We start from the raw sequence: 27,157 nt of genomic DNA on the forward strand, positions 1-27,157 counted from the left end.
GGGTGACTTTTCAGAGGTCACACGTTAGTCTGAAGGTGCGGCTCCTGAGTTCAGTGTTCCTGTCACCAAATGTGGCTGAATCTGTTCCCTTAGTGATTTGTTTTTGAAACTTGAGGGTATTAGTCTTTGCAGTAGGAATGTCAGCATTTGGGAGCCCATAGGGCAGGCCAACTGATGCTGGAGGACTTTGCGGAAGACACACAAAATGGCTGAGGTGGAGATGGGAGCTTATGAGCACAAGCATGCGTCCTTTCCACAGGAATCACTCTGCAGGCCAGAGCTCTTTCCAGAGCTGCTACCAGCACTCAGAATGGCTTTTGAAACCTTTGAGAGAAATTCCTTCAAAATACACTCTGGGGTGGCAAATCTTTGGCTTTTGAGGCAGCCTTGAGTTAAAGAGTTCAAAGTCATTTAGAGACAAGTCTAGTGAATAATGTAGTCAATCAAGCCAAGAAATCACAACAGTGCTAATGATAATAAAGGTAGCATTGGAGAGTATTGCGGGGGGACTCATAAGCTGCCTTAATACCAAGGGAGTGGTCCTGGAGAAGGAACTAGAACAGGTTTTATATAGTGATAGTGCCTTTAGTCTAGTGCAGAACTTCTCGAGGGGGCAATTTATGATGACGGGTTGCGCTGATGTATTCATCTTGTACAAAATCCCAAATAACACTCTAGTTTTTGAAAGTCAAGTCTTGCATGTGATGTTGTTTGTCTGGAACATGGTGCTGATGAGGCCAGGACATGAGTGAGGGAGGTAATTAATTAGCCCAGCTTGATTCCATGGAAGGACTGAAGCCCCCACTTGGAGCGGCCATTTTTCCTTGGTTCCAAGGACAACCAGAAGAGTCAAGAGATCTCAGAATGTATTTTATATTTTCTCATGACTTCTATCAGAATTCTTGAATTTACCTCACTTCTTGACCAGTTCACTCCTCAGCTCCATTAATCTGCCTTTTATCCTGTCAGACCATCCTCAATTTGACGAAACCTGCTCCCTCAGATGTCATAGGTGACTTCCAATTCCCACATTTCATGGCCTTTTTCTTAGTCTTCCTCTTCTTTAACCTCCTACACATCCTACACATCCTTCCACACCTTCTTTATGGACCTTCATCCTCTGAGAGTTGATATCCAGGAAGGTGCTACTGCTGTACTAATCTGCTGCCACTCTTTAAAAAAAAAAAAAAAATATATATATATATATATATATACACACACACACACACACACACACACACATATATTTGAGATATCTATATCTATATCTATATCTATATCTATATCTATATCTATATCTATATCTATATCGAGAGAGAGTGAGTATGAGCAGGGGAGGGGCAAGAGAGAGGGAGAGAGAGAATCCCAAGCAGGCTTTGCACTGACAGCACAGAGCCCAATGTAGGGCTTGATCCCATGAACTGTGAGATCATGACCAGAGCCGAGGTCAAGAGTGGGATGTTTAATACTTGAGCCACCCAGGTGCCCCTCTGCTGCCATTCTATTTCTGCCTCATGGACCACACTTTCTTTGGTTCTTCTTCCTTCTCCTAGATTTTAGATGTTTTCTTCTCCGTATTCCCTTGGCCTCCTTACTTTTCTCTGTATACAGATGACTAGGAACCATGTATTTCTATTTCCCACTTCTCTCGCTAATTCTAGCCCAACATTTCTAACTGACAGATGGATATCTCCACTGAGATGTTCACCAGAACCTTAAAATCAGTATATCAAATGTCCATTTCTAATTCCCCCTCTCTTCCTCTCTCTCCTGCTTCTCTTCCTGTTATTGTGACCACTGTCTTCTCTGTTTTTGCTCACATGGTTCCCTTCACCTGAATGTCCTCCCCCCATCCCCCCATGCCCATCCCCAGACCAAACATGGATGTCCCATGGGTTCTTCCAATATCCTGTCCTTGGAACTCCCACCAAATTCAGTCTCTTTCTTGCTGATTGCTATGTCCATGGCCTAGGCTCCCAAACAGTCCTTGAAGTGTGTTGAATCATCTCCTATGCCCCAGTGCACCTAGCTGTCTGCCTTGCACATTCTAGTCCATGAATTTCGTTTAGCAAATTAATTAAACATGCCTAGCCTGTTAGCCCACAGCGATTGCTGGTAATTGTAACTATGGACAAATAAATTCTCTGCAACTCAGTTTCCTTGGATGTAAAGTGGGATAGTAACATCTATCTTGCAGAGTCTTTGGGAAGATTGAGCTGTTAGTTTGTCTTGTAAACTAGGAAGTCCTTGAAAACTGAAGTTTATTTTGAGAGATCGTCTCTGGGTTGTCAAAAGGCCATTAGGGATCCTCTACTTTAACACTGAAGTTTTTTTCTTTTTCATTTGAGGATATGAATTTTTTGGTGATGTCTCAAATCAAACTTCTTAAGAATTTTGTTGTGTTGAGTAGTTTTCAAAAATTTCTTTTTTGTCATTCAGAAAACATTTATTGAGCACCTTGTCTGTGTCAAATGATGTTATAGAAACTGAGAGATGCCAAGATGAATTTGACCTAATTTCTAGCCTTGAGGGCTCTTAGTTTAGCTATGCAGGCAGTCATGTAAATAAATAATTATGAGCTAATCTGCTAGGTACAACTATAGAGACATGTACAGAGTGCAGAGGGAACACAGAGGTGGAAGCAATTAACTTCCATGTGTGTGTGTCTAAGTATCAACATAAATTATCCAGTATTCATTTCATAGCTCAGGGGAAAGTTGGCATGTCAGTAATTCTACAAATGGGGACAGAGATGACATGTGACTTGTCCAGGGTCACATACTGAGTCATTGTCAGATGGGTCTAGAACTTGGGTTTCTTTGCTCCAAATCTTATATCCAATACCTTTGGGATGCTGTGAACTAGAGGTGGAATTAGGTTGAATCTTTAAAGTCTGTTACTACAGAAGCAGTAGCCATCTGGCCACTGATTTATAGGCATTTGAATTGGAAGGGAGAGCCTACCTTCTTTTAACATATATTGAACCTTAGGTCCTAAAACTCCCAGGTACTTCTGCTAGGTGGAAACGTGGAGAAATGAGTTCAAGTTCTGTCTCTACTAAATTTGGTTAGATTTTGGTAGGCTGTATTGTGTCTGTTAGCCTCAGTTTTCCTGCACTTACAAAATGATGAAAATGAAGGAAAACTGAGGTTAACATATTATAAAGCCTCTTCTTTAGTGCTATTTTAATATAATTTAAGTTAAACTTTAAACAACTCACTATACAAATAAATTTTAAAGCCCCATTGTTAGCCAAACTATAAGAGACTCTTAAAAACTGAGAATAAAATGAGGATTGATGGGGCGTGGGAGGGAGGGGAAAGTGGGTGATGGGCATTGAGGAGGGCACCTGTTGGGATGAGTGCTGAGTGTTGTATGGAAACCAATTTGACAATAAATTTCATATTAAAAAAATTTAAAAAAATAAAAAATAAATAAATATCTGGCAGATTTTACCAGTTGTGTGTGGGGGGAACCCATTGTTGATTTCTGTACTTTAAGCATGGGCATTATAAAAATGAAGTGATGAATTATATTTTCTCTAGATTCTCAGAACAAAATGTCTAACTACACACTGTGTCTTCATGCAGATGCTCTGAAGGAACCTCAAGCACAACATAAACCAAAAAAATACAGACTTCCCTTTGGGGGGACAACCTAGCTCTCATCCATGTACCCCAAATTTCAGTGAACTTTAGTTCTTAATTTCTCAAGCCTGGAACTGTAACAAAGTGCTATTGGGTTGATCTTGTGAACATCTATGAAATAGGCACAATTTGACTCTTTTTATGTATTTTTTTAATATTTATTTATTTTGGAGAGAGAGAGAGACAGAGTGCAACCAGGGAGGTGCAGAGAGAAAGGGAGACACAGAATCCAAAGCAGGCTCCAGGCTCTGAGCTGTCAGCACAGAGCCCGACACAGGGCTCAAAACCATGGACTGTGAGATCATGACTTCAGCCGAAGTCGGTTGCCCAATGGACTGAGCCACCCAGGTGCCCCTAGACACAATTTGAGTCTTTACAGCCATTATCCTACTCTATATCAACTGTGTTTTTTCTTGAATCTATTATCCCAACCACTAAAAGGTCTTCTTAACCCTAGTTTTACCCATTTTTAACCTATAACGTAAAATTAACAGCCCGTGTGAGCTAATAATTAGGTATGCACTGGTCTGATTATTTCTGGTCTGATTATTTCACTGGTCTGCTTGAAATGACAAAATAGATCCACATTTCCCTTAGATAAAATCCAAACCTCTTAATAGTTACCTGTTATGAACTTTATGTTTGTGTCCCCCCACCCCCCGATCCATAACATTGAAGCCCTAACCCCCATCCAAAAGTCTGTTAGTTCAGCAGTAGCTGCTGCTGATTTACTAGCTTTGTAACAAGGGACATATGACTGAACTTCTCTGCTTACCAGCAGAAGAGAACCCCCAGGCTGATTTTCAAGTTGTTTGTCTTCTGTGTTGGAAAGTCAAGTTCCCCTTAAGCTCTTTGGGCAATGTACCATCTTACTTAGAAGATCAGAAAAAATGAGGAATGTAATGACACTCAGAGGCCTCAAGATAATATGGCCCTTTGAGCCATGGGGTAAATTTTGATTTTATTGCCCTTCTCTCTGGTTTTATAGAGAAGCACAAATGACTAGAATTGACTTAGATTCCTCCAGAGGAATCTGCCTCATAAAAAGAAGAGAACAGGGAGAACAGGACAGTGCTTGGAATTGTTTTCCAAGGTATTTTTCTTGATCCTTCACCCCTGGAATTACTTTTTATATGGTCATTATTGTGGCCAGTTCACAAAGCTTCATTCCTTTGCCATTGTACCCAATTACAAAGGGAATTAGAAGATGGCAAAAATAAGAAAGACTGGAATCAAAGTTGGAAAATATACTAAAGATAATAGTAACTCAGACACACTCCTGGTCATTTAATATTATCACTTTTTTCTTTGTAGAAAATACCTTTTTTTTTTTTTTTTGAGAGCCTAGTTTTGCAAAGCATGAAGCTGTATATGAGTTGCAGGTATGGAATTATTTATATTCCCGTCTTGTTCCACAAAATTTCTGAGGTGGCTTACAAGAAAAACAATAAAACAGCATAATATAAATAAATAAAGAAATAAGAACCAGAAAAAACACAAATTAAAATAGAATGTCAATACCAGGGGGGAAATGGAATACAAATATTTAAACCATAAGGGCCTGTAGTTCCTACAGTTGGGGCTGCAAATTTGACCTTGAACCAAGTGAAAGGGGAGTATGGTTAGTGGTTTAGCTCTTAATATCCTCAGCAACATCTTTTGGTACAGAAATTTTTCTAAAATCTCTCATGCTATTCTCTGCTTTCTTATGTAGAATAGATCAAGGTATATCTTCTATATAAATGCATATGTAACTTTTTTTGGATGGTTCAGGATCATCACTAAGAACAGAAGTTTTGAGGGTGGCTCAGTCGGGTGAGCGTCCGACTTCGGCTCAGGTCATGATCTCACAGTTTGTGAGTTCGAGCCTGTGTCGGGCTCTGTGCTGACAGCTCAGAGCCTGGAGCTTGCTTCAGATTCTGTCTCCCGATCTCTGCCCCTCCCATGTTCATGTTCTGTCTCTCACTTTGTCTCTCAAAAATAAATAAATATTACATAAAAATTAAAAAAAATACCATCAATTTTTAAAATGTTTCCTCGAGGATTCCCAAAGTATTGTTAGGGTTCTTTGCCCCATACTCTGTGATATCTTGAATTTTTGACTCTGGTAACCTCCTTCTCTGAATTCTGCTCTTTCAGTCTTACTTTGCTGTTTGGGAGACAGAAAAAGCAGCTTATTAGAATTTGGAGCAAAGAGAGAAAATGCATTGAGGGAGGGTCTGAGGATTCTGCTGTGGTTACAGCATGCAACATTAGAGAATGGGTTTTGTGAGATTAAGGTACTTTTTCTTTCTTTTGGGCTCTCTGTTGTGACAACTGAGATAAGCAGATAAGAGCTCTCTGAACACATAAGGTATTATTGTAACCAGCATAATAAGGACCCCTTGCACATGTGCACTTTCACACTTATTTCTCATGTGATCCTTGAAGCCACCGTGCAAAGTAGGGTCAGCAAATATTACGTAATTTCACAACTGAGAAATTAACAGGGTGCCCAGGATCAGAGATTTAGAGCCAGATTTAGAACCCAGGTGCCCTGGCTCTTCTTCAGTTCTCTTTAAATTAATTAAATTAAGTTCAATTAAATTAATGAATAAATGGATGAAGTTATCTGGGAAAGGTTTCACAGAGAAATGGAAGCTGAGGTCTTCCCAGTGTAGCATCCATTCATTTACTCAATGGATATTTATTGAGCATCTACCATGTGTCATTCATATCTAAAGAATAGAGTAGTGAATCAACCAGACACAACAGACACAAATCCCTGCTCTTATGGGGCTTACATATGAGGTAATATTTGAGGAGAAGAGGAAATAGGCTGCCACGTGGCTGTCTGGAAAGACAGATGCATGCAAGGAGAGCAAATAATACAGGAGACATGATGGAAGCCACTCCCGAGAATCAGGGTCCCAACAGGAACAAATGACACTCTCAAAATAGGATAATTTAAGGTAGAAGTATTGAGATACCATTTATAAAGGTGTGGATAGGGAGTTGGGGATGCCTGGAATTAGAGCAGTAAAGCTGTTCCTAGCTTCAGATCCATGAGGTGAGAGAAAGGTTACTGGAACATGGATGGACAGAACTGGGTAGAGGAGACCCATTGGGACAAGCAGGTGACTATTCAGGGAGGAGGTCAGGGGTCCCAATTCCCTCTGACCTGCTGAATTGAACCCAATGGAAAGCCAGAGAGCAAGGGAGCCCATTCATGTCAGATAGAGAAGGGGTGAGTGTGTATCTAGAAGGAGCAAAAGGAGGATAGGCACATGCCCAGCAAGACTGGAGAAGCAGGTGGCATTTCAGTTCTGGGACGAGCAAATTGAGAAACTTAGGTCAAGTCACATTCCCTCACTGGACCCATTTCTTTCTCCCCTTGTAACATAGAGACCCCACAGTGTGCTTGAATCTTCTAATTCCAGGTCCAGCATTTCATAGACTTTGATTCAAAGGAACACCATGGTCTCCTTTCCATAAGAGCCAGCTGGGCTTGGAGCGCCTGAGTGGCTCAGTCGGTTAAGCATCCGACTTTAGCTCAGTCATGATCTCTCAGTTTGTGGGGTCAAGCCCTGTGTCGGGCTCTGGGCTGACAGCTCAGAGCCTGGAACCTGCTCTGGATTCTGTGTCTCCCTCTCTCTCTGCCCCTCCCCTGCTCATGGTCTCTATCTCTGTCTCTCTCTCTCTCTCTCTCTCTCAAAAATAAACATTAAAAAAAAAAAAAATAAGAGCCAGCTGGGCTTAGAGAGGGGACTGGCTCTTCTATAAATTCACACTGAGCAGGTCCCGGGCCATAGCCAGGACTTGAGGTGGTATGATGTTTACGGACCTCAAAGACCATGGGAGAAGACAATGAGGGGGAGGTAAGGGCAGGGAGGATTCAGGACCACTGGCTAGCATGGTTGGGAGAAAAGATTGCATTCCTACATCATTCCTTTGCCTGAAGCCCTGGGTGACATTGCTTAGGTGTGGCCATGGTCCATTGGCATCCCAAACCCCTGGTGTACCTCGGAAAGCCCTGGCTCTCCAAATCCCACACAGGATTTGCCGAGTCAGACTCTGTGTGTGTGTGTGTGTGTGTGTGTGTGTGTGTGTGTGTGTGTGGCGGCTGGGGGGGTGGGGGGGGTGGGGGGGGTGGGGGCAGGGCTCCAAAAGCTGCATTTCTAACAAGCTACCGAGGTGATTCTTAGGAACTCTAAAGTTAGATAAAGATGACTTTGGGCTGGCTGCCACAGGCTTCTATTCACATCCGGGAATTGGAAAGAATCATGCAGAGTGCTCTGTCCTCTGGGGATGTGGCCACTGGTTTTCTGAAGTACCCAATGATAACCAGGTCATCTTTGTGAAGGGCCTAATTGTTGCTGTTACTTTTCTAACATTTGTCATATGGACATTTAGCATTCAGTCCCTTTTGTCCTAGCCAGCAGTAGGGCCTTGTGGACTTTCTTTTTTTCCTTTTTTGTCCTGTGGCGGAAGGATGGGCAGGAGGGTAAAAACAAGTATAATAAGGTAAAGAAAAGGTTACTGACCTTAAAAAAGTATGGGTGGATTGGCATTTGGTGATTGTCTAATTTATATTTGTGGGGGTTTCTTCTGTGCCTTCTGTAACCTTCTTTCCCTCTTATTCACCTCTGGAAGTGAAGGGATTATGGACGAATGTGCACAGTGTTCCGAGACCGAATATATTCATGAATTTGGGTTCTGCATGGTGGTGGTAGTGTGAGTGGGCTTGGCCTGGTGAAACTTGGTGGTGCCTCCTTAGCGCCACGATGCCTCCTTAATCAACATCATGTAAGTTCACCTGCCAGGGCTCTGCAAATTCACCCTTTCATGGAATGCCTTTTTTAAAAAATTGAAGTGTCATTAACATACAGCATTCTATTAGTTTCAGGTGTACAACATCGTGATTCAACAGTTGTGCATGTGGTCCAGTGCTTACCATGATAAGCGCAGTTGCCCTCTGTCACCATACAGCATTACTGCAGTATTTTTGGCTATATGCCTTTTAAAGCACACTTTACTGTGGAGAGAGTCACAAGCCCCCTTGACCACGTCAGAGGGAGAGAGAGACACCTTTTCTACTCCTTTCGTATGGAAGTTGTTGCTGCCTTTTCTTGGACAGAAAATTACAGATTGATGGGACTACATTTTCATAGACATTTTGGTGTCAGAGCATTTCAACAAATGTACGCTTTGGGACTCTCTCCTCCCCACTCAGGAGACGATGTCTTAATTATTTTGACCAAAGCCAGACTGTGTTGTGTGTTGTAAACATCTGGTTTATCATTCATCCAGCTGAACTGGTTTATATTTTGTTAGAAGAAAAGGCTTGGGATTAAAGGCATTTAAGTAATTAAGCACACGTCAAGACAATTTGGTGATGGGTAAATATAGTCTCTGTTAAATGCACCGTCTGGGGCCTCTGGTTTAGATTTACGTCCGGCTGGAGTAGGGGGATGAAAGCAGATGCCGGGCGGACTGGTCCCTGTTCTGGGGGGAATCAAAACCAAATGGGTTTTCAAGAGTTCAGCCCCATCCCTCTAAGTACCTGTCCCGCTGGATGAAAGTTTTCTTTGAGTTTGGCCTGGAGGGAATAGAGCCGCAGTCCCCATCACCCAGCGGCACTCACAGATTTAATGAGGCTCTCTTTGGGAGGCCTACCATAAACTGTGCTTTGGTTGATCCTTTGTGTCCGGGAAGCCAGAGATGTCCTGGAAGCTAAATGCTAGGCCTCGGGTTTTGTGTTCCACGTGTGTGTTTTAGGTACCAGTCCTGGAGCCTGAGCCCACCCTGCTTTGTTCCTTGGCCCTGACCCTCTGGATGGATGATGCCAAGGGACAGCATTGCCAGGCCTGGCCGGGTCAGTCTGTGCAGAGCTGTGGTTGGCGTTGGACAGAGGGGAAGCATGAGCCCTTTCCTTTAGGGATCATAGTTCTAAAAACAAGAAATATGAAGAACCTAGTGACTCAAAGGGACCGTACGGATCAGTGAGGGGGTCCCTAGTGAGCTGTGCTGTGTTTGAGCCGAGACACTGCTTCTCTTTGTGGGGAGAGGGACAGGACAGTGTCCTCTGTGCTTTCTCCTTCTTGCTGGCCCTGCTTCTGGGGGCAGTGGGATGAGTGGTTAGGTCTCTCTTTCTCTGTCTCCCTGGGTCTAGAGCAGAGAGGAAAGACTAGATGTGATCCTGAAGAAGAAAGCTTTGCCATTATGGCCAGATGGAATGGTGCATGATGGAACCAATTAGCTCATTTTTGCTGAAAAGAGAGGAAAAAATTCAGAATTTCAGTTTTCAAAGCAGAGACTCCTTTTTAAAAAACGTTTGATTATTTTCTTCTTCTTTCAAACTGATTTCCATGCTTGTTTGGGGGTAGGATCTTGGTTTCTGAAGTCTGTGGGTGACCCAAGAGGCCAAAGCAGTTCCCATTCTTGGGTGAAGTTGTGGCTGAATAGTTATTTTCAACTTGCTTCCCCCACCCTCCCCATTCTTTTTCTTTTATGTGCTGTTGCCTCCCTGTGTAGCAGCCACTGGTTGGAATCGCCCGTCTGATGCCCTCTGGAAAAAGGAGGTACACAGCCCTGGAGGACAGAGACACATCATGTACAGCATTTTGGGGCTCTGGTTATCTGGGTTGGGACAACTCAGGTGTGATGAACTGAATTGTATTGGCCCCAAGACAAAGAACCATTGGTTGGGTTTCCTCTCTAGGAAATGGACTAATTGACTAGAGTTTAAAGGTTCTTCATCAGCATAGGTTGCCATAGAAAATTGGAGTAGTGAAGAAGATGGTGCCTGTGATAAATGGGAAGAGATACTGCGATACGTTTAGCCATGGGGCTGGTTACTCTTACCCACCATTATCCCTTCTGTGTTCCCAGCAGTGTACTAGGTGCCATGAGAGATACAGGTGAGGGGAGAATGCTCTCTGACCTTGGGTACCTTGTAAGCCTTCAGGAGACACACAACAAGGGGCAGACAACATCCCACAAGTGAAGTGAGCTGCCTGTTCCAGGCACGTGGTGCAAGGGAAGCTTTATTTGAGACCTCCAGTGATTTAGATCCTCCTGAGGATCTGGCAGCAGGACCCCTGAGTCCAAGTGGTCAGCTTAATGCTGTCAGACACTCGGCTGCTGTGCTCAGTGCCCAGCACAGCAGAGATTTCAACACCTGTTTAACTTTTTCCAGGCAGGCTGGGGGCTGTCTTCAGGGTGTATGTTGCTGCTGTGGTTACCATGGGTGTGAGTGCAGGGATTGATTGGGTCAGGGTAGTGCACAGGGTGCGGTCTAGTTTAGAGCTCCATCCGCCTGTGATGCTTCAGCCTCTATCCATGTGGACAGCCCTTTTGTAGCTTTGGAACATCCCCCACCCCCCTCCTCACTTGGGACTCCTCCCCTTGATTATTGTAGGGTGGCTTCACATTGCTGTGGTTATGGCTCTTGAACTGATTAATGATGCTCAGAGTGAAATTGTAGTCTTGTGAGTAAGACAGATCTGCAGCTCATTCAGCAACCCCAGGCACCCCTCCCCATCCGCACTCCCTTTTACCCACTGTCTATTCCCCCCCAGCCCCCAAAGTTATTTCGGGTGGTTTATGTTCATGCCAAGGAGGAAACTTAAAATCAGGAGAGGACTGGTCCTTTGGTGATGCAGCGGCTCTCAACTCACTGCAAGAGTGGTCGCTTCCCAGAGCGCCCCCTGCAGTCTCCCAAGGGCCTCTGCTTCTACTTGGGGCCTATGGCTGGTCCTCCTGGATTCCAGGGTCCTAAAAATGAGGCGAATAGGGGCAGGGTTTGAAGAAGAGGAGGCCGATGAGGAGAGAGGATTGTTTGAGAGCCTCTGTGGTCTCTGAGTATGTGGGTGGGGTATCGCTTGGGAAGGGGAGGTGGAAAATGTTGTCTAGATTTGTTATCCATCCTTGTCATTTATCCAGAGCCGTGCAAATGCACATTACTTAGCATTTGCACATGATACATGTTTTCCTCCCAAACCAATTTTCTTCTCATCTCACAACTGTCTGTAGTCTCTCTGAAAAGAATGGTTCAGAGCAGAATGTGTGTTTGAGACAAGGGAAATCCCCATGAACCAGAGCTTACCCCTCCTTCTCCCCCTCTGTGATTACACGTGTATCCTCGCATGGTAGGGTCGTCGGTACTTAGGGTTGGTGGGATATAATGTCTCCCATATGGGAGCCAGTGACCCAGGACAGACTATCCTGAGTCAGAACATACAGACCATCTTATAGTCTCTGAATAAAACCATGAATGAAACAAATAAATAACAGTGCCTTTGTCCTGAGCAGAAAGTTCTCTGTTGTGACTATACCGGAGTTATAGGGACAGAGTCACTGACTCATTTAGCATATATTTCGTAGGGTCTGCTATGTGCATGTGGTGTGAAATACTGTCGGGATTAAAAAGTGAATCTCATGTGTGGTTCTCAAACTTTGTGATCTCAGGAAACCATTACACTTTTTAAAAATTATTGAGAGCATCCAAAGGGCTTTTGTTTTGGTGGGGTTATGTCAGTCAATATTTATTGTATTAGAAATTAAAACTGAGAAATTAAAAAGCAATTTTTAATGTTTATTTTTGAGAGAGAGAGAGCGAGTGAGGGAGAGGCAAAGAGAGAGGGAGACACAGAATTCAAAGTAGGCTCTAGACTCTGAGCTGTCAGCACAGAGCCTGATGCAGGGCTCAAACGCACACACTCTAAGATCATGACCTCAGTTGAAGTCGGACGCTTAACCGACAGAGCCACCCGGGCACCCCAAAACTGAGGAGATTTTTAAAGCACAAGGATACACAAACACACATTCCATTCGCTGTCAGGGGGATGATGCCACCCCATGTCACAAAATCCCACTGTACACTCATGACAGAATAGGAGAGAAAAAGCAAAAAATGTCCTAGTGCTCTTATAAAATTAGTTTTGACCTTCGAAGCATCCTGAAAGGGTCATGGGTGCCCCCAGGGTTCCCCAGACCACACTTTGAGAACCACTGCTCTACAGTCCTCTACCTCCGGGAGGGAATGGTCCAGGCAGACCAGCACTGCTCTGGGACGGAATGGGAAGGCACCAGAAATGAGTTCTGATAACGTGCTGTGGGATGCTATGACATATACTTTTCCTGATCATATGACAGTAAAATCCATAGTCATTCCTGTGCTGTCACTGAACACAGGTAGTGTCACCTGATGGTGGTGGCAGAGACTTTGCGGTGGTCCGGGGCAGGAGAAAAGGGGAAGCATGAGGTTTGAGAGAGTATATTTGATACTGAAACATAACTTTGTTTTTGGGAAGTAAAAATATTGTTCTTAGGCTAAGAACTAAAGCTCCACAGAAACTTGTAGATTGAGGGGTGACAGAGGAGCATGCAGTGCCTGTTTCCAACAGACAGAGGTGAGGTCGAGAAACTCCTGCCCTACAGTTGCCATTTTCATCTTCCTTTCTTCCACAGGCATTAACTCTCTGATCGCCAACAACATCTATGAGGCTGCCTACCCTCTTCATGACGTAAGTATCCTTTCCGCGCAGTCTGCAAACGGCTGTGCAATGCAGGGGACACGGTGGCTGAGTACACAGCAGGCGAGGCATGAGGGAATCACGCCGCTCAGACACCTGGGCCGAATCCAGCCTCCTTGGGGTGGACAGGAATCCCCACAGCTGCCTCTCCGGGTATTGTCCCAATGGCGGGATGAGCCGGCTTTGGTGGGAACGTTCCCCACGTGCCCTGTGGTGGTTTTGGGAAGGCAGACGTGGCATGCCAGTGTATGATGGGAGGGGGTGGTGGTGAAGGTGGGTGGGTGGTGGTGGAAGGAGAGTCGAAGGCCCAGGTAACACACATCCTGGGCGGTCAGACCCTGAAAAAGTCTGAAGGTGATATTTTGTGTGTGATTGTTTTGTGTGGGTGTGAAATTCCTCATCCTTAATAGGCAAATATATATTAAGTATCAGGTTTTTTTAAAAAAAACATATTTAACAATGTTGAAGCCAATCTCTCAAAATTGCTTTTGCTGTTGTTTGGTTCAGTAGAGAAAACAGACGGACTTGTAAGTAAAGATTTCCTCGACTGAGAGTCGTGTTATAAACATCCCACGATACAGTGCGATGACATTTCTTCAAGACGCTTTGTGAAGAACTTGCCTGGCTCCTGACCTAGGTGCCCTCACGACTGCACTGCTCCTTGACCGGTCACTTCTTTCCCACGGGTCACACAGTCATGCCCAATGAGACTGCGGAGGTGGGGCCTCTGAGTACCCGAAGGAGTTTCCAGATGGCAGTCTCCCACCCCCATACCTTGGCTGTGGGCAAATATGCTGTTAGGTTTTGCTGCTTGTGGACAGGGGGCGCTGTGCCCTGGTGCAGGGCGAGTTCACACCGTTTGCTGGCCATGGCCTCTGCCATTGTGTTTGCTCTGAGGAGGCACAGGCTGATGGCAGACGCCTAGGAGGGGAGCATCTTTGTGCGAGAAGCTGTCCAGAGGAAACATGGCAAATGTTGATGACTAACAAAACTGAACATTGGCTCCTTACCGTGTCAGGCTTTTGACTTTCCCCCAAAGGGAATGACAGAAAGGGGTGACGCTAGAAGATGGAAAAGAAAATCCTTTCTCTGTTTTTGATAGTTCCCTTGGCTTGATGCAGCCATCCCTCCTGTCTTACAGGGTGAATATGACAGCCCAGGGGATGACACGAATGACAGAAAGGTAAGCCGGCCTGGGCCACACTGAGTGCTTGGGCACAGGAGACTGTGGGTGGGTGTGGGGCTGGCCCCAAATGTCCTGTTTACCTGATTAAATATTTTTCAGCAGCTCTTCCACAGCCCCCTACCCCCCAGGCATTGGAAACGTGAGGGCTATTTCTGGTCATTGACATGACTGTGTGTATGGGGTGCTCATACTGGCATTCAGTGCTTGGACAGCCCACAGTGCTCACCATCCTGAAGTCTATCCAGCAGTCCCGCCCAGAAGCATTGTCCCACCTCCGATGATGAAAGGGCCTCAGCTGAGAAACACTGGGCATCCAAATTCCTTAATTTATAGGTGGGAAAACTGAGACCCAGAGAGAGTGAGCACCTTGCCCATGATGACACTGCCACAATTAAAGGGAGGAGGCTTGGAACACCTCTGACTCTCCAATCCAATGTCCCTGCTGAATAAGTGTATTACTATCTGTGCCATCATGGCTGTGTTTTTTTGGGGGGGGGGTGTCATCTTTAACTTATTCTTCTTATTCTCTAGTCAGACAAGTGGGGAATAGCCATTCCCAAGTTAGAGATGAGAGATGTGAGGGAGAAGGAGGATCAGTCGTGCTGTATATTCCAGGCAGCTAGGAATCAGAGGTTATAGTTAGGGGAAGGAAAAGGTCCCTTTGGAAGGACTCCTCCTGCACCAATCACAGACAGTACCTGCCCCTACCCCTCTCTCCAGGCTCTCCACCCAGATCCGGTTCTTCTGTGTGGGTGTGCCACCCTCCCTCACCATGGTGCGGCGCTCTAACGATCACCCGCCTCTTTAGTGGGGACTGCCCCATCTGGCTGTCAACCCCTTCATGCCATCCTCCTGCCCAGCTTCCCCCAACCATCAGCAACTCTGGTGAGCAGAGGAGGGAGGGCAGAGGTGGGAGGGCTGAGGAATTGAAGCCCAAGGAGTTTCCCTCCCCCCAGCTCTGTTGTCTGGAAAATTATTCATCCCCCAAGTTGCCTTTTGAGCAGCCTTCTTTTTATCCTGCCTATTAGTCCCTGTTATGAAGTGTTAAGTATTAAAAACATAAAAGGTCTTTTTCAGAAATACTGCTGTGATTGCTTACACATGTCCCCTCTCTGCCTGCCCAGGGAATCTGCTGTAGTATTGCGATGTCTTAACCTCATCTGTTTTCTATCTGATGCTAATAGTCTCGGTGTTTAATTTCCTGAAAAGTCCCGGATCAGAGTTAAAGGAAAAGGAGGAAGCATTTCTCCCCTCATCTCACCTAGCTCACCCCAACCGTTTTCTGCCCTCCTGCTTTCTCATTTCACCTTCCTCCCCTTTAAAGAGTGCTCACCACTGCTGCCCACCTAAGGATCCTCCTGCTGAGTGGGTGGTGACCTCAGCCGGTCAAGGTGGAGCATTCTACAGGAACATTCCAGCGACCGGGAACACACAGCAACTCCTGGCAGAAATCAGCCAGACCTCTGTTACCTGAACAGAGGCAGAGGGGAGCAAATTGTAGACTATCTAAAATATATGTCTGTTCGTCTTTGGAATGATGTTACGTTAGCATTAACAACACGACACAACAAAAATTTTTCCTTTCAGGAGTCTTTCGGGTAGGCCAACAGAATTATTCCCAGTGCACAGCCCAACCGTCAGAATGGGTAGAATCTGGGAGGCAGGGAGAGACCAGGTTGGATGGAACCGCACCTTGGTGGGTAATTCCCACAGCGGATGTCAAAGGTAGCTGTCTTCAAAAGACAAGAGGCCCCTTTCTTGTGGCTTTGCCTTGGGTTTGCTGGCCAGTCCTTATTTTCCTCTGCCACGGTCATGGTTAGGGATATTGGCTTTGCTGGGGTTGGGATAAGGGAATCCGTGAGAGAGGGGAAGCTTTTTTTCTGTCCATTTGGGTTGGGAAACTGATACCCAGCAAGGTGAGGAGATGGTTCCAATGGCCATAAATGATTGTCGAGTCAGGACTAAAACCCTGGTGTCCAAATTGCAGCCTGTGCTTTATAGCCAGGTACACAGGGTCTTCTTGTATGGCAGCAGGAATTCTCAGCGCTGTGCTGGGTTTGTTCCCGCAGTTTCAGTACTGTATGAGTGGGGCCTAAAAGTATCCTAAGGAAGAAAGAGTCCAAACCTCTGAATACGTGCAGCATATTGATTCGTTTTAATTGCATTATAATAGTCTAGTGTTCTTGGAGAGAGCTGCAGGAAGGATTTTGGTTGGGTGCCAGGGAGAACCGTTGCATCTGTTGCTGGGGGGTGTGAAGGGTTAGGCACTGCAGTGGGGTCACCCCTCTGGGGGCCTTTAGGGGTGATTTGCAAGGGCACCCCAAGCTGCCCATCCTGCCGGTATCTAGATGTTCTCTTTTACTCTTCCCTGCAATTCGTGCCTGTTCCCATGATCTCCTTGAGGCCCAGGCTCCTCATGGGCAGATCCCAGGAAAGACCAGAGGCCCCCGAGAATGCAGTCTTCTTCCCTTCCAGCTTGTCTTGTGCAGTTGTGCAGTTTCGATGACTCAGCCCCAGCCAGGGGCTGGAAGTCTCTCTCTCCCTGTTCCTGGAGGCTAATTAACAAGACGCAGCCTGCCTCTGAAGAACAGGGGTTTCCCACCTTTTTTTTTCTTTTTTTAAAGTTTTTATTTATTTACTTAGAGAGCAAGCTGGGGAGGGGCAGAGAGAGAGAGAGAGAGAGAGAGAGAGAGAGAGAGAGAGAAAATCCCAAGCAGGCTCCACACTGTCAGCCCAGAGCCTGACTTGGGGCTCAAACTCACAAACCATGAAATCATGACCTGAGCTGAAACCTAGAGTTGGATGTTTAACTGAGCTACCCAGGCACCCCGCATTTTACACCTTTCTAGAAAGCAGGGCAGCAGGAAGAGAGAGCAGCATGGATGTGGATGGGTCTCCCCTGGCTGCCAGTAGCCACCTAATTCCACATTAGCTGGACCTGCCTGGTTTTCCTAAGCATTCCAGGGAAGTGACCATAATCATCTAATGAGGGCCGCCTTAGCCCTGCCAGCTCCCGCAGCTTCCTCACCCACTTACAGGGGTGCCTAAGGTACATCACTGGAATGTGATTCTCCTTAGCAGTTTTTAAACCCTGGGTCTTGTATTTTCCAGCTTTTGCAGATGATTGTTTTCTCTAGTGGACGGTTATAAAGTGACCCACTAAAAGGTGTGTGAAGAGAGTCAGTCTGTTTTTCTGACCAGAAAGGTACTTTTGTCCTGGGTGTCACTTGAGGATTGATTTTTCTCCTCCTGCACTAATTTTGCTACTGGAGAAGACCGAGATAGTTGAAGTGAGTCACTAAAAATTCAAACAGGTCATTGCAGGATCTGGGAGTAGAATTCCATTCTCTTCCATTGAGTTTGCTCTGTTCCATCACCACCTTTCGGTGGGCTGCAGCTGGCATCTTTCTTCCTGTTGCAAGCCTGGCTCTCGGAGGAGCTCGAGAGGGCCTCGAGTCTCAAGCATCTTGCCATTCTCTGGCATTGCAAATGGTTTTAACAGTCGGGTTCCTTTACAGTCTCATGAAATACTAAAACCAACTGACCCGCTGTCAAGTGTGATCCCCAGGGAGCCCATGGGCTGCTTGAATGCCCTGATCCTTCAGGCAGGGTGGCCCCTGTGGGTCGTTGCTTCCTGCTGTAAAGGTTTAGGGTCAGGCCAACACCCGGGCTTCTGAAATAAGGTACTGTCCATTGAGAGGGAGCTGCGGACCTTCCCGAATCTATTTGCAGGCTTGGTCAGTCGTGAAGAGGACGTGGTGTAGCTCTGAGGGAGAAAGTGGATTTACTAAAAGCTGCATTAGAAGGATCTAGACTCTGCACATGTAAAGGGATTGTTACGAGATACTGTGGATGTCTTCCTGCACCTTCCTCCACCACACTAATCCCTAGGGGGCAGACTCCAGAGCACGCCTCCCTCTACCCTAACTGCCAGTCTGCTCTGGGACCCCGTAACCTGGGCTTTAGTATGTAAGACTCACTTGGTCTCTAAGTATGTGTGAGTGAACATTTGTAGAGATGGTGAAGGGTCTGCAGCGCTCGAGCCAGCCTGGACAGCACCACGTGGGCATTCGGCCCTCACTGCTGTGTCATTTCCCAGGCTTGGTGTCCAGTAGCTGGAGCTCCATTGCAGGGGCTGCCCCGTGATGTCCTCTGTGTCCATCCTGCCCATCTGCATGGGGCTCACACAGCTCTCTTGGCTCATCCTCACAAACTGAATCTAGCTTTGTGCTCCGAGGGTGCCACGCTGAGAAAGGGACCTCTAGATGTTTCTTGCAGCATGCTCGATATCCCACCAGGGGCAAGGCTTGTGAGCTTGGCTGTCAGTTTGGGCCCAAGCCAACTGTGCCATACTGGTTCTTGGAGTGTGTTTAGTTTTTCCCTCCAGGGCAGTAGCAGATGGATGTTCTCAGGCTCGGGCTTTGGCTTGATATGTGACTCGGAGAGGAATCTGCTCTGGAGGTCAGAACCGGGACGCAGGCAGTGACGACCCACAGCCCTCAGGGGAGTCCTTGCTCTTACCTTCTGACGCACGTTGGCCTCCCTTTGGGCCACAGATGATGACAGCCAGGTGCTGGTGAGTGCAGGGATTGCACTATGAGAGGGAATAAAGACCCAGGGCAGTAGTAGCTCCCCGGACAAAGGGGAGGAGGTGGTGTAATAGGAACAGTGAGATTAGGTTAGACGCCACCTGCCCGGAGTGAGCGGCATCCAAACTCACGGATTCACATCCTGCTCTACTGGTCATGGCGCTGCGTCGCTTTTCGTGTGTGGGTTTCCTCCTCTGCAAGTGGCGGTGACTAAGGCTGCTCTGTCAGGGTCCATGTGGTTTTGGGTTCTGTTCTGTAGTGGTTGGGAGGTATGATGATGATAGAAGTCTTTACCCATTAAGGAGGAACGCCAGTTCTTATGTCAGTTTACTTAAAAAGCATGTCTTTAAAGGTTCTCAGGTGAAAAGGATGGCTTCCTAATGTACAACTGGATATCTAAAATACCTAGTTAGAGCAGGGTCTCCTTGACAGAATTCGTTATGAATTCTGTGTCATGTGTAAGGACGTGTGATGTGTAAGGAGAATAAAGAACATTAACAGGATGGCCAGTGTATTGTCAAAGCTTGACGTCTAGCTTGATTTGTCAATGCTAGACGTATAATTCAGTTACACGCTAATATCTATTCGGCTTGGGTATGTAGATGACGTCTAATAACGGTTCATTACCAGATCACTTCATTTCCAGGCGGATGAGCTGTGAAGCTCACCGGTGAAGTGTTTGAAACCAAAATGCGGTTTGCTGCTGGGATTGACACCTAGGTTTTGTTAACTTCTAGAATGTGGTACACTCAGGTGTTGCCCCCACAGCTCCACAGAAACCCCTCTTGTCAAGGTCATGCGTGACCTTACAGTCACCGAGTCCGGAGGTCACTGCTCCATTCTTATCTGACCTGACCCATCAGCAGTGTTTGGCACAGCTGGTCATTTTCTTCGTTTTGAAACCAGTTGTCCCTTGGTTTCCAGGACACCACACACGTCTAGCACATTCCCGGCTGCTCTGCCATCTTCTGTGCTGTTCATCATCTCCTTGCTCTCTGACCATTGCTGCACTGGGGCCCTGATGTCACGCTTCTTCCTTACCTACTTCCTCTTCCTTGGTGGTTAGATCCTTAGTTTAATGACCTTATAAGTCATCTCTGGCCTGACACCTCCCAAATGTACATCTTCTTTGTAAAGGAGATGGACTCTCCTTTGAACTCCAGAAGGTTACGTCCAGCTGCTTACTCAGTAGCCCCATGTGGATGCCAGAAGGGCATCTTGGATTAGCACGTCCCAAACGGAACTGGTTCTGCCTTGCTGACCGGTTCTTCCCACAGTCTCCCCACCATAGCGCATGGAGTCACCATTCACTCAGCAGCTCAGGCTAGGTTCTCCATCTCTCATTCCACATCCAATCTAACAGTAAATCTTACTCTACATTTAAAATATAAAGTGGAATCAACCACTTCTCATTACTTCCCCCACTGCCTCTGTGGCAAAGGCCACCATGATCTCTTCTGGACCGCTGTGGTAGACCCCCTACTCCTATGCCAGCTCTTAGTCTCTTCTCCACACAGCAGCCGGAGTGGGAGGTCTGTAGTCAAGGCAGGCTGTTTCTCCCTACTCCGGCAAATCTCCCCTCCTGGCTTCCTTCAAAGTCCAAAGGTTTGGGCATGGCCTACAAGCCCATGAGTGATCTGCCACCTCAGTACTTTCTGACATTATCTCTCATTTTTTGCCTCACAGTCACACTGCCCTGGAAGTGCAAACAGGCTTCCCTGTTTTCCCTAGGATATAACGCATGCACTGTCCTCAGGGCCTTTGCACAGGAGAGCACTTTTCTGCCTGGCATATTCCCTCACTTCCTCAGCTCAGAGGTCACTTCAGAGAGGCCTTCCCTTGCCATCTATCTAAAATAGCATCCTACTCTACTCCGCTGCCCTTTGTATTCTATTCCTTTGCCTCAATTTGCTTTTCCTAAAGCCATTTATAAATCTATTTTTTTTTAAGTTTACTTATTTATTTTGAGAGAGAGAGAGAGTGAGAGAGTGAGCATGTGTGCAAGCAGGGGAGGTGAGGAGAGGCAGAGAGAGAGAGAGAGGGAGAGAGAGAATCCCAAGCAGGCTCTGTGCTGTGAGCACAGAGCCGACACAGGGCTCGAACTCACACATCATGAGATCATGACCCAAGCTGAAACCAAGAGTCAGATGCTTAACCAACTGAGCCACCCAGGTGCCCCAAGCATTTATAAATCTTACATGTTGGTGTGTTTCTGTTTGTTCCCACACATCAGGGTGTAAGCTCCATGACAACAGTGATTTTGTTTGGTTTATAGCTATATCCAGCATCTGGCACATAGTAGATGTTCAATAAATACATTAAATGAGTAAATGAAAGCAAGCCAGGACTCATTTTCCTGGATGAAGCAAGGCAAGGGAATAAAGAAGGTGGGGTTATGATTGTCAAGCACTGCCCCAGAGTGTGATAAAGGTCACCTCTATAGCCTCCTATAGCCAAAGAGGAAGTCAGCCTCTGTAGCCTCCTGCCTTTGGATATCTTTCTGGTGGATCTCGTGAGAATTTTCCTAGAAGCTGAACTTTGGGGATTCAATTTTGATTTGCTAGGGTGGTTTGGGGCGCTAAAATTTTGACTTGCTAGGGTGGACAAACAGGTGAACAGTTGTCCCCCTGCACCTCTCATCTGTTTCCCTGTTTTTCTTGTTTAGCTGCTGTATCAAGAATGGGCACGCTACGGAGTGTTTTATAAATTTCAACCTATTGACCTCATCAGGTAAGATCTGGGGGGCACTCTTGGAAGGACCCTAGAGATGCAGATTCTGAGAGGCACCTGTCAACCCTCTTAACCCCTGGCAGTCTGTTGGCCAAGGAGAGGGATCTGTTTTTCTAGGCTATGATTGTCCTGCTCTATGTCTGATGCATGAGGAAGCAGCTCAGGGCAGGGAGGGGAATGGGGTCTGTGTGGGGCAGCAGTTAATGTACATTGATATACCATGACTTCTGTCTCTCAGCATATAGTCTCTCTTTCCCTGCCTGTGTGTGTGTGTGTGTGTGTGTGTGTGTGTGTGTGTGTGTGTGTATGCAGCTATCACTCTTACTATTGTCCTTCAGATTCATCCTGGAGGATAGGGTGAAGCAGATCTTGGGTTATGCCCAAGTGGCCATGGTGTTGACCAAGAGAAGGGAAGACCTGACTAATCACGTGAGGAATAAACTGGCTCTTCTGACAGGGAATGTCAGCTCTTTATGGCTTCTTCACATTAGAAGGGAGAAGAGACTGGAATCCCTCCCTTCAATGCTGCCCCTCAAATGATGTCTTGGTACCTTGAGAGTTTCCCTAGCTTCTGCAGAACATTGGTGAAAGTCCTTTGAGAGAACGTACTAGAATGCTGTGGGTCTGACTAGCCTCAAGTGGGTTGAGGACTCTGGAGTCTCAGTGGGCTGTCTGAGCCCAGCTTCATTCCCAGCTGGAATGTTGGGAGGCAGCACTGTGAAGCGGGAAAGCACTGAGCTGAGAGTGGAGGCCGGGCCTGCCATCGTGGGCTGTGGCTTCTTTGGGCAAGCCACGTTCCCTCCATGGTCATCGGGATCCTGGTTATCGTAAACTGGAAAAAAAAAAAAAAAGAATAATAAATTGGGAGGCTGAACTGAGGGATCTGTGAGGAGATTTGGTAGCACAGGCCCATTTGGAAAAGATGGGAACTTTTGGCCTCATGACTGCCATAATGGACTCACTGCCACACGGTCACTTGTGGCTCTTCTAATGAGCTAATTAATCAGCCAGTAAACACAGAGAGTGTTCCTGGCTAATTGCCCTGGGCTGAGATTGTGAGGGGGGCAGCAGCCAGAAGGATTGTGTCCAGAGGGAGGGATTCCAGCTTCTTCTTGGAAGAAGAAAGCAGCCTGGGGGCCGCAGCTTGGGTAGGTTCACCTCCCACACAGAGATGTGACGGCCCGCCCAGGGAACTGGGAGCTTGCTTGGATGTCTCTTGACAGCAGGTGTTTGTTCCAGCTGAAGACTGTTAACTGAAGCGCTGGGGTCGCAGAGCAGGGCCATGGGGTGCCTGTGACTGAGGCTTCCTCACCCCACACCTCCCATTCCCTGGCTGCCTTGTCTGAAGCACTGGCCACCTAGATTGTTCTCTGGGCCACACCAAGGCTGTTTCCTCCATGCTTGGTGGGCTTTGATCTTCCTCCTTGCATCCCAAGTGGCCACCCACTCTGTCGCCTGTTTTCTCCAGCTACATACTCGTTTTTACAAAATATGATGAAAAAATAAGAATTTTCCCTACCAGAGAGCCTTGTCTTTTCCCCCAGAGACTTCAGGTGACTGGCTGCCAGCTAAGTGGAAAAAGGCTCCAATGTGCACTCAGTTTTGGCCACCAAAGCGGCCTCACCTGCAGGGGAAGAATTACCTTTGGAGCAAAGCCTTGCTCTGGGGCCTGGTGGTTCCTGAGGACACAGAGCTCAGATCTGTCTAGACGGGGCATGGTGTGCTGTGGAGCTGGAGGCTGTCCACTGCTCCTCATACATCAGATGGCTCAGGGAGCTCCCACAGCTCCTGGGTGAGGCCAGCGGCTTGGCTGGTTTGGCTGGGAGGGAGGAAGGCTGGAGCCTCAGGCATCCCTCTGAGGCTGGCTGTGGGGGAAGGGAAGGGGGTCACTGGGTGGTGTATGGGGGTTGTGGGGGGGGGCTGCTGTCCACCCAGTGGTATAAGAAACTCTCCAATTTCAAGGAGCTGCTGGAAGGAGAAATTGACAGTAGTGGGAGAGAGGGAAGGGCCAGGGGCATTAGGGGCGAACAGAGTAATAGGCGGGGAAGCAGAGACAGGTAAGCGAGACCAGGGTGTGAGAGGGGTCATGGAGAGAAAAGAGGGTGCAAGGTGTGGGAAACAGCTATCCACACCCAGCAGGCACCACCCTGGACTACTGTTACATTGCCTTGCAAATGGCCCAGCTCACCTTGCCCGATTCAAAACCACCTCCTTTTTCCTCTTTATCGGCGGCCCTCTTTCTCACCTGCCACTCCCTGCTCTGACACCAGGTCCTGTGGGTGCTTCTTCAGGGCCATCTCTCTTCAGCAACTTCTCCATCTTTCCTGCCACCGCCTGTCAGGAACCACCTGGCCTGTGCATAGTCCAGCCCCTGGCTGGCCCCCACACTGTGTCAGTGTTGTTCCATTGCTGCTTACTAACGTGGACCACACCCTCTTTGGGCCTCATGTAGAAATTGTCTCCATGTGCTTGTGTTGAAAGGCTGGTGGAAGCAGGAAGTCCTCTATAAGTTGGAAATGACAATTCATACAGAGGCTTACGGGGGGCATTTCCCACCTGTTTCCTTGGACACTCAGCTCCTTCTTTTCAGTACTGATCTTCTGTTCCTCCTGTGGATCCCCAGTGCTCCTCCTTCGTGCCAACTATTTGGAATGTTCTAAAGCATTGACCAGCTGACAACTCGGTGGGGGTGGGAGATTTGTGTGCATTTGAAAGCCCCAGTACTATCTTTCCCCTTTCAAAGGCCTTCAAGCCTAAACTGAAAATTTGGGGTTTGAGGCCCCTTTCCCAGGTGTTCGAAGTGGACAGAGGGGAGGCAAGTTACCTTTCCCTGCACCCCTCACCCCTGCCTCCTGCTGCACCTTCATTCATGCCCAGCAGGCTGCACTGTGAGACTGCTAATGGGTCTCTCCCAGCCCAACAGGGCTCTCCACCCCTGGATCCTGTCTTTGCTCTGGAAAGCTTGGGTGGGGCCTGCAGGCCTGAGCTGTATGTGTGTATGTGTGTGTGTGAGAGAGAGAGAGAGCATTGCCTGGAAGGTTCCCCAGGGAGGTATCCAGCAGGGATACCACTCTCAGTAGCTCTCTCTAAGAACTTGCAGCCAGCACTACTTGTGCCCTGGTAGAAACACAGCTTGTGACCAAGACAATGGATGAAATGATGCCTTAGCTGGAAGGAAATGACTCTTCTGGTCCCTTAGGAGCCCTAAGAGGGTCCTCACAGCCAGAAAAGTAGATTTTTTTTTGTCTATACTGCTCTAGGTTAACTCCCCAACATCCCAGGAGGGAAACAGCCTTTATTTTCCGGGGAACCTGGAGGCCTGGGGCCTTTTGAATTTGTGCAGGTATGATCCACTATTAGGGCCATGACCTGTCTTTTCACTAAAATTAATGTCTGCTCACAGGCTGATTTTCTTAGCTGGAAGGTTTTGGTATGGATCAGACAAAGCAGTAGGCTTTAAGCTGAGTTTGACTTAGCTTCTAACTATGTTGAAGTTGGTATACAAAAATTTTATTTTAAGCCCATGCCGCTGCTTGCCCATGACTTTGTGAGGAAGAGAGGGGTCCAGAAGTCTCCCAGGCTTAGCATGACTGCAGTCCATTGACTTTGGGGAATTCATCAAGAGGATAATGTATGGATGGCCTCGGGTTTGCCACACCGAATCAGGATTACAGTCTGGAGAGGAGTGATTGACTCTTACTCATTACTTAAAAATTTTTTAAAATCTTTATTTATTTTGAGAGAGAGACGGAGTGTGAGCAGGGGAGCTGCTGAGGGGAGGGAGACACAGAATCAGAAGCAGGCTCCAGGCCCTGAGCTGTCAGCACAGAGTCCGATGTGGGATTTGAACTCACGAACCGTGAGATCATGACCTGAGCCGAAGTTGGACGCCTAACCGACTGAGCCACCCAGGCACCCAGACTCTTACTCATTACTTAATGCCCACTTCATGAGTGAGGCTTCCTAGAAATCAGGCCTTGGGCATGGAACCCGTCCATGTGGCAGCTCTGGAGTTCTCTTCGAAACGTCCTGGACTAAAGTCTTGAGACACGAACACTTCCACAATGACTTGAGAGTGATTTCTATGGGGTCACACCATCTCCGCAGCCTTCGGGGCTCATCTGTGAATAGCACGAGAGGCCCTGTGCCCCCACCTTGCTGCACATCTCTGCCATCTTAGAATCCAGCCCTCTCCAGCCCTGCCCATGGGGAGCCTCTCTGGAGCCCTGGCATCACAGGAATTGCCTTTCCCTCCTCCTCTGCAAGGCGGAGGTCCTTGTCCTTGCCCGAGTTCTCCAGGACAGCCACTAGACGGCTGTGTGATTTGATCTGTCCCTCTCGGTCTTGGGGCCCTACTTCTACCCCCCTGAAATGTGACCCATCCAAATCCCTCCAGAAGGAAGACAGAGGAAGCCACATTCTTTCTTAGGAGGCTTCTCAGCAGGCCAGGCTCAGGAAGGACCGGCCGCAGCTGGTTTGGGGGAGGGACTGGAGAGGAAAAAATGTTGATCAACCCGTGATTAATTATTTCCTGAGCACTGCTGCCTCCTCCTTGATCCTTCTCTGGGATTTATAAAGGCAGTTCAGTCCAACGCAGTAAGCATTTACTGATGCTTACAGTGAGCAAGTCTCTGTGCTAGGAGGCATGGGGAGGTGCAAGATGAATAAGGTGGGGTTTGTGCCCTAAAGATCTAGCAATTATGTAGGGAGGTAGATGTGTGCAAGGCAGGATGAAGTGAGGGCTTAAAAGGATTATAACTTAAGTACAAACATAATACTGCAGGACAGTAGATGAAGAGTAATTGCTACTAGCAGAATAAGGGAAGGCTTCCTGGAAGAGGTGACACTTGAATTAGAAATGTTACTTTCTGAAGGACTGAGGTTAAAGGACATGAATGTGTATTCATGGCCAGCCTGGGCTGCCCTTTGTATGGATTTACTGTTTAGCCTGATACTGATGGCTGGAAATCCCACTGACTCAAAGCTAGATCCCTCATGGCTGTTGAGTGAGAGCCGTTAGATCAAAAAGTTGACTTACAGGTCTCACCTGTATAGACTCTGTGCCCGTCCGGCCTGTGTCCCTGGCTCCGCCCTGTGAATTAGCAGAGAATTGGAAGGAGATGAGGCTAGATCCAAGGGAGGGGAGACCAAGGAGAGACGAAGTGCAAGGCTAGAACCTTGGTATTTGCATGGGTCCCAGCATTTGAAGTATTGGATTTGGCAGGGCAACCTTTTGCAGACTGGAAAGAAGTAGTATCTTGTGGGCCTGAAGAATATTTTTCCTTTACCTCCCGGGTTGCGGGAGCAGAGTAGACACAGAGCAGCAGGCAGTAGCTGGTTGGGGCAAGGCAGAAACAAGGATTGTAATGTTCTGTGCTGTTATATTCTGGCCCATTGTACAGGTCAGGAAGTAAGCCAGGCTGTTTATTAAATGTAGCTGGGACAGGGTTCTTGCTTCCCCCACTGAGAGCCACTGTCCTTCAGGTGCAA

General features: G+C 47.2%; 1 protein-coding gene across 1 annotated transcript in view; it reads left to right on the forward strand.

Annotated features, from left to right (window-relative positions):
* The window catches only part of ANO2 (anoctamin 2), a 341,667-nt gene that overhangs the window by 108,647 nt on the left and 205,863 nt on the right, over positions 1 to 27,157 (forward strand). Inside the window, exons 8-10 of the mRNA XM_058743946.1 lie at positions 13,098 to 13,153; positions 14,304 to 14,345; positions 21,603 to 21,667. Coding sequence (XP_058599929.1) covers positions 13,098 to 13,153; positions 14,304 to 14,345; positions 21,603 to 21,667 — 163 coding nt within the window. The remainder of the gene's footprint in view (positions 1 to 13,097; positions 13,154 to 14,303; positions 14,346 to 21,602; positions 21,668 to 27,157) is intronic.

Source organism: Neofelis nebulosa, chromosome 8, assembly GCF_028018385.1.
Source record: "Neofelis nebulosa isolate mNeoNeb1 chromosome 8, mNeoNeb1.pri, whole genome shotgun sequence".
In the NCBI taxonomy this organism is placed as follows: Eukaryota; Metazoa; Chordata; class Mammalia; order Carnivora; family Felidae; genus Neofelis; species Neofelis nebulosa.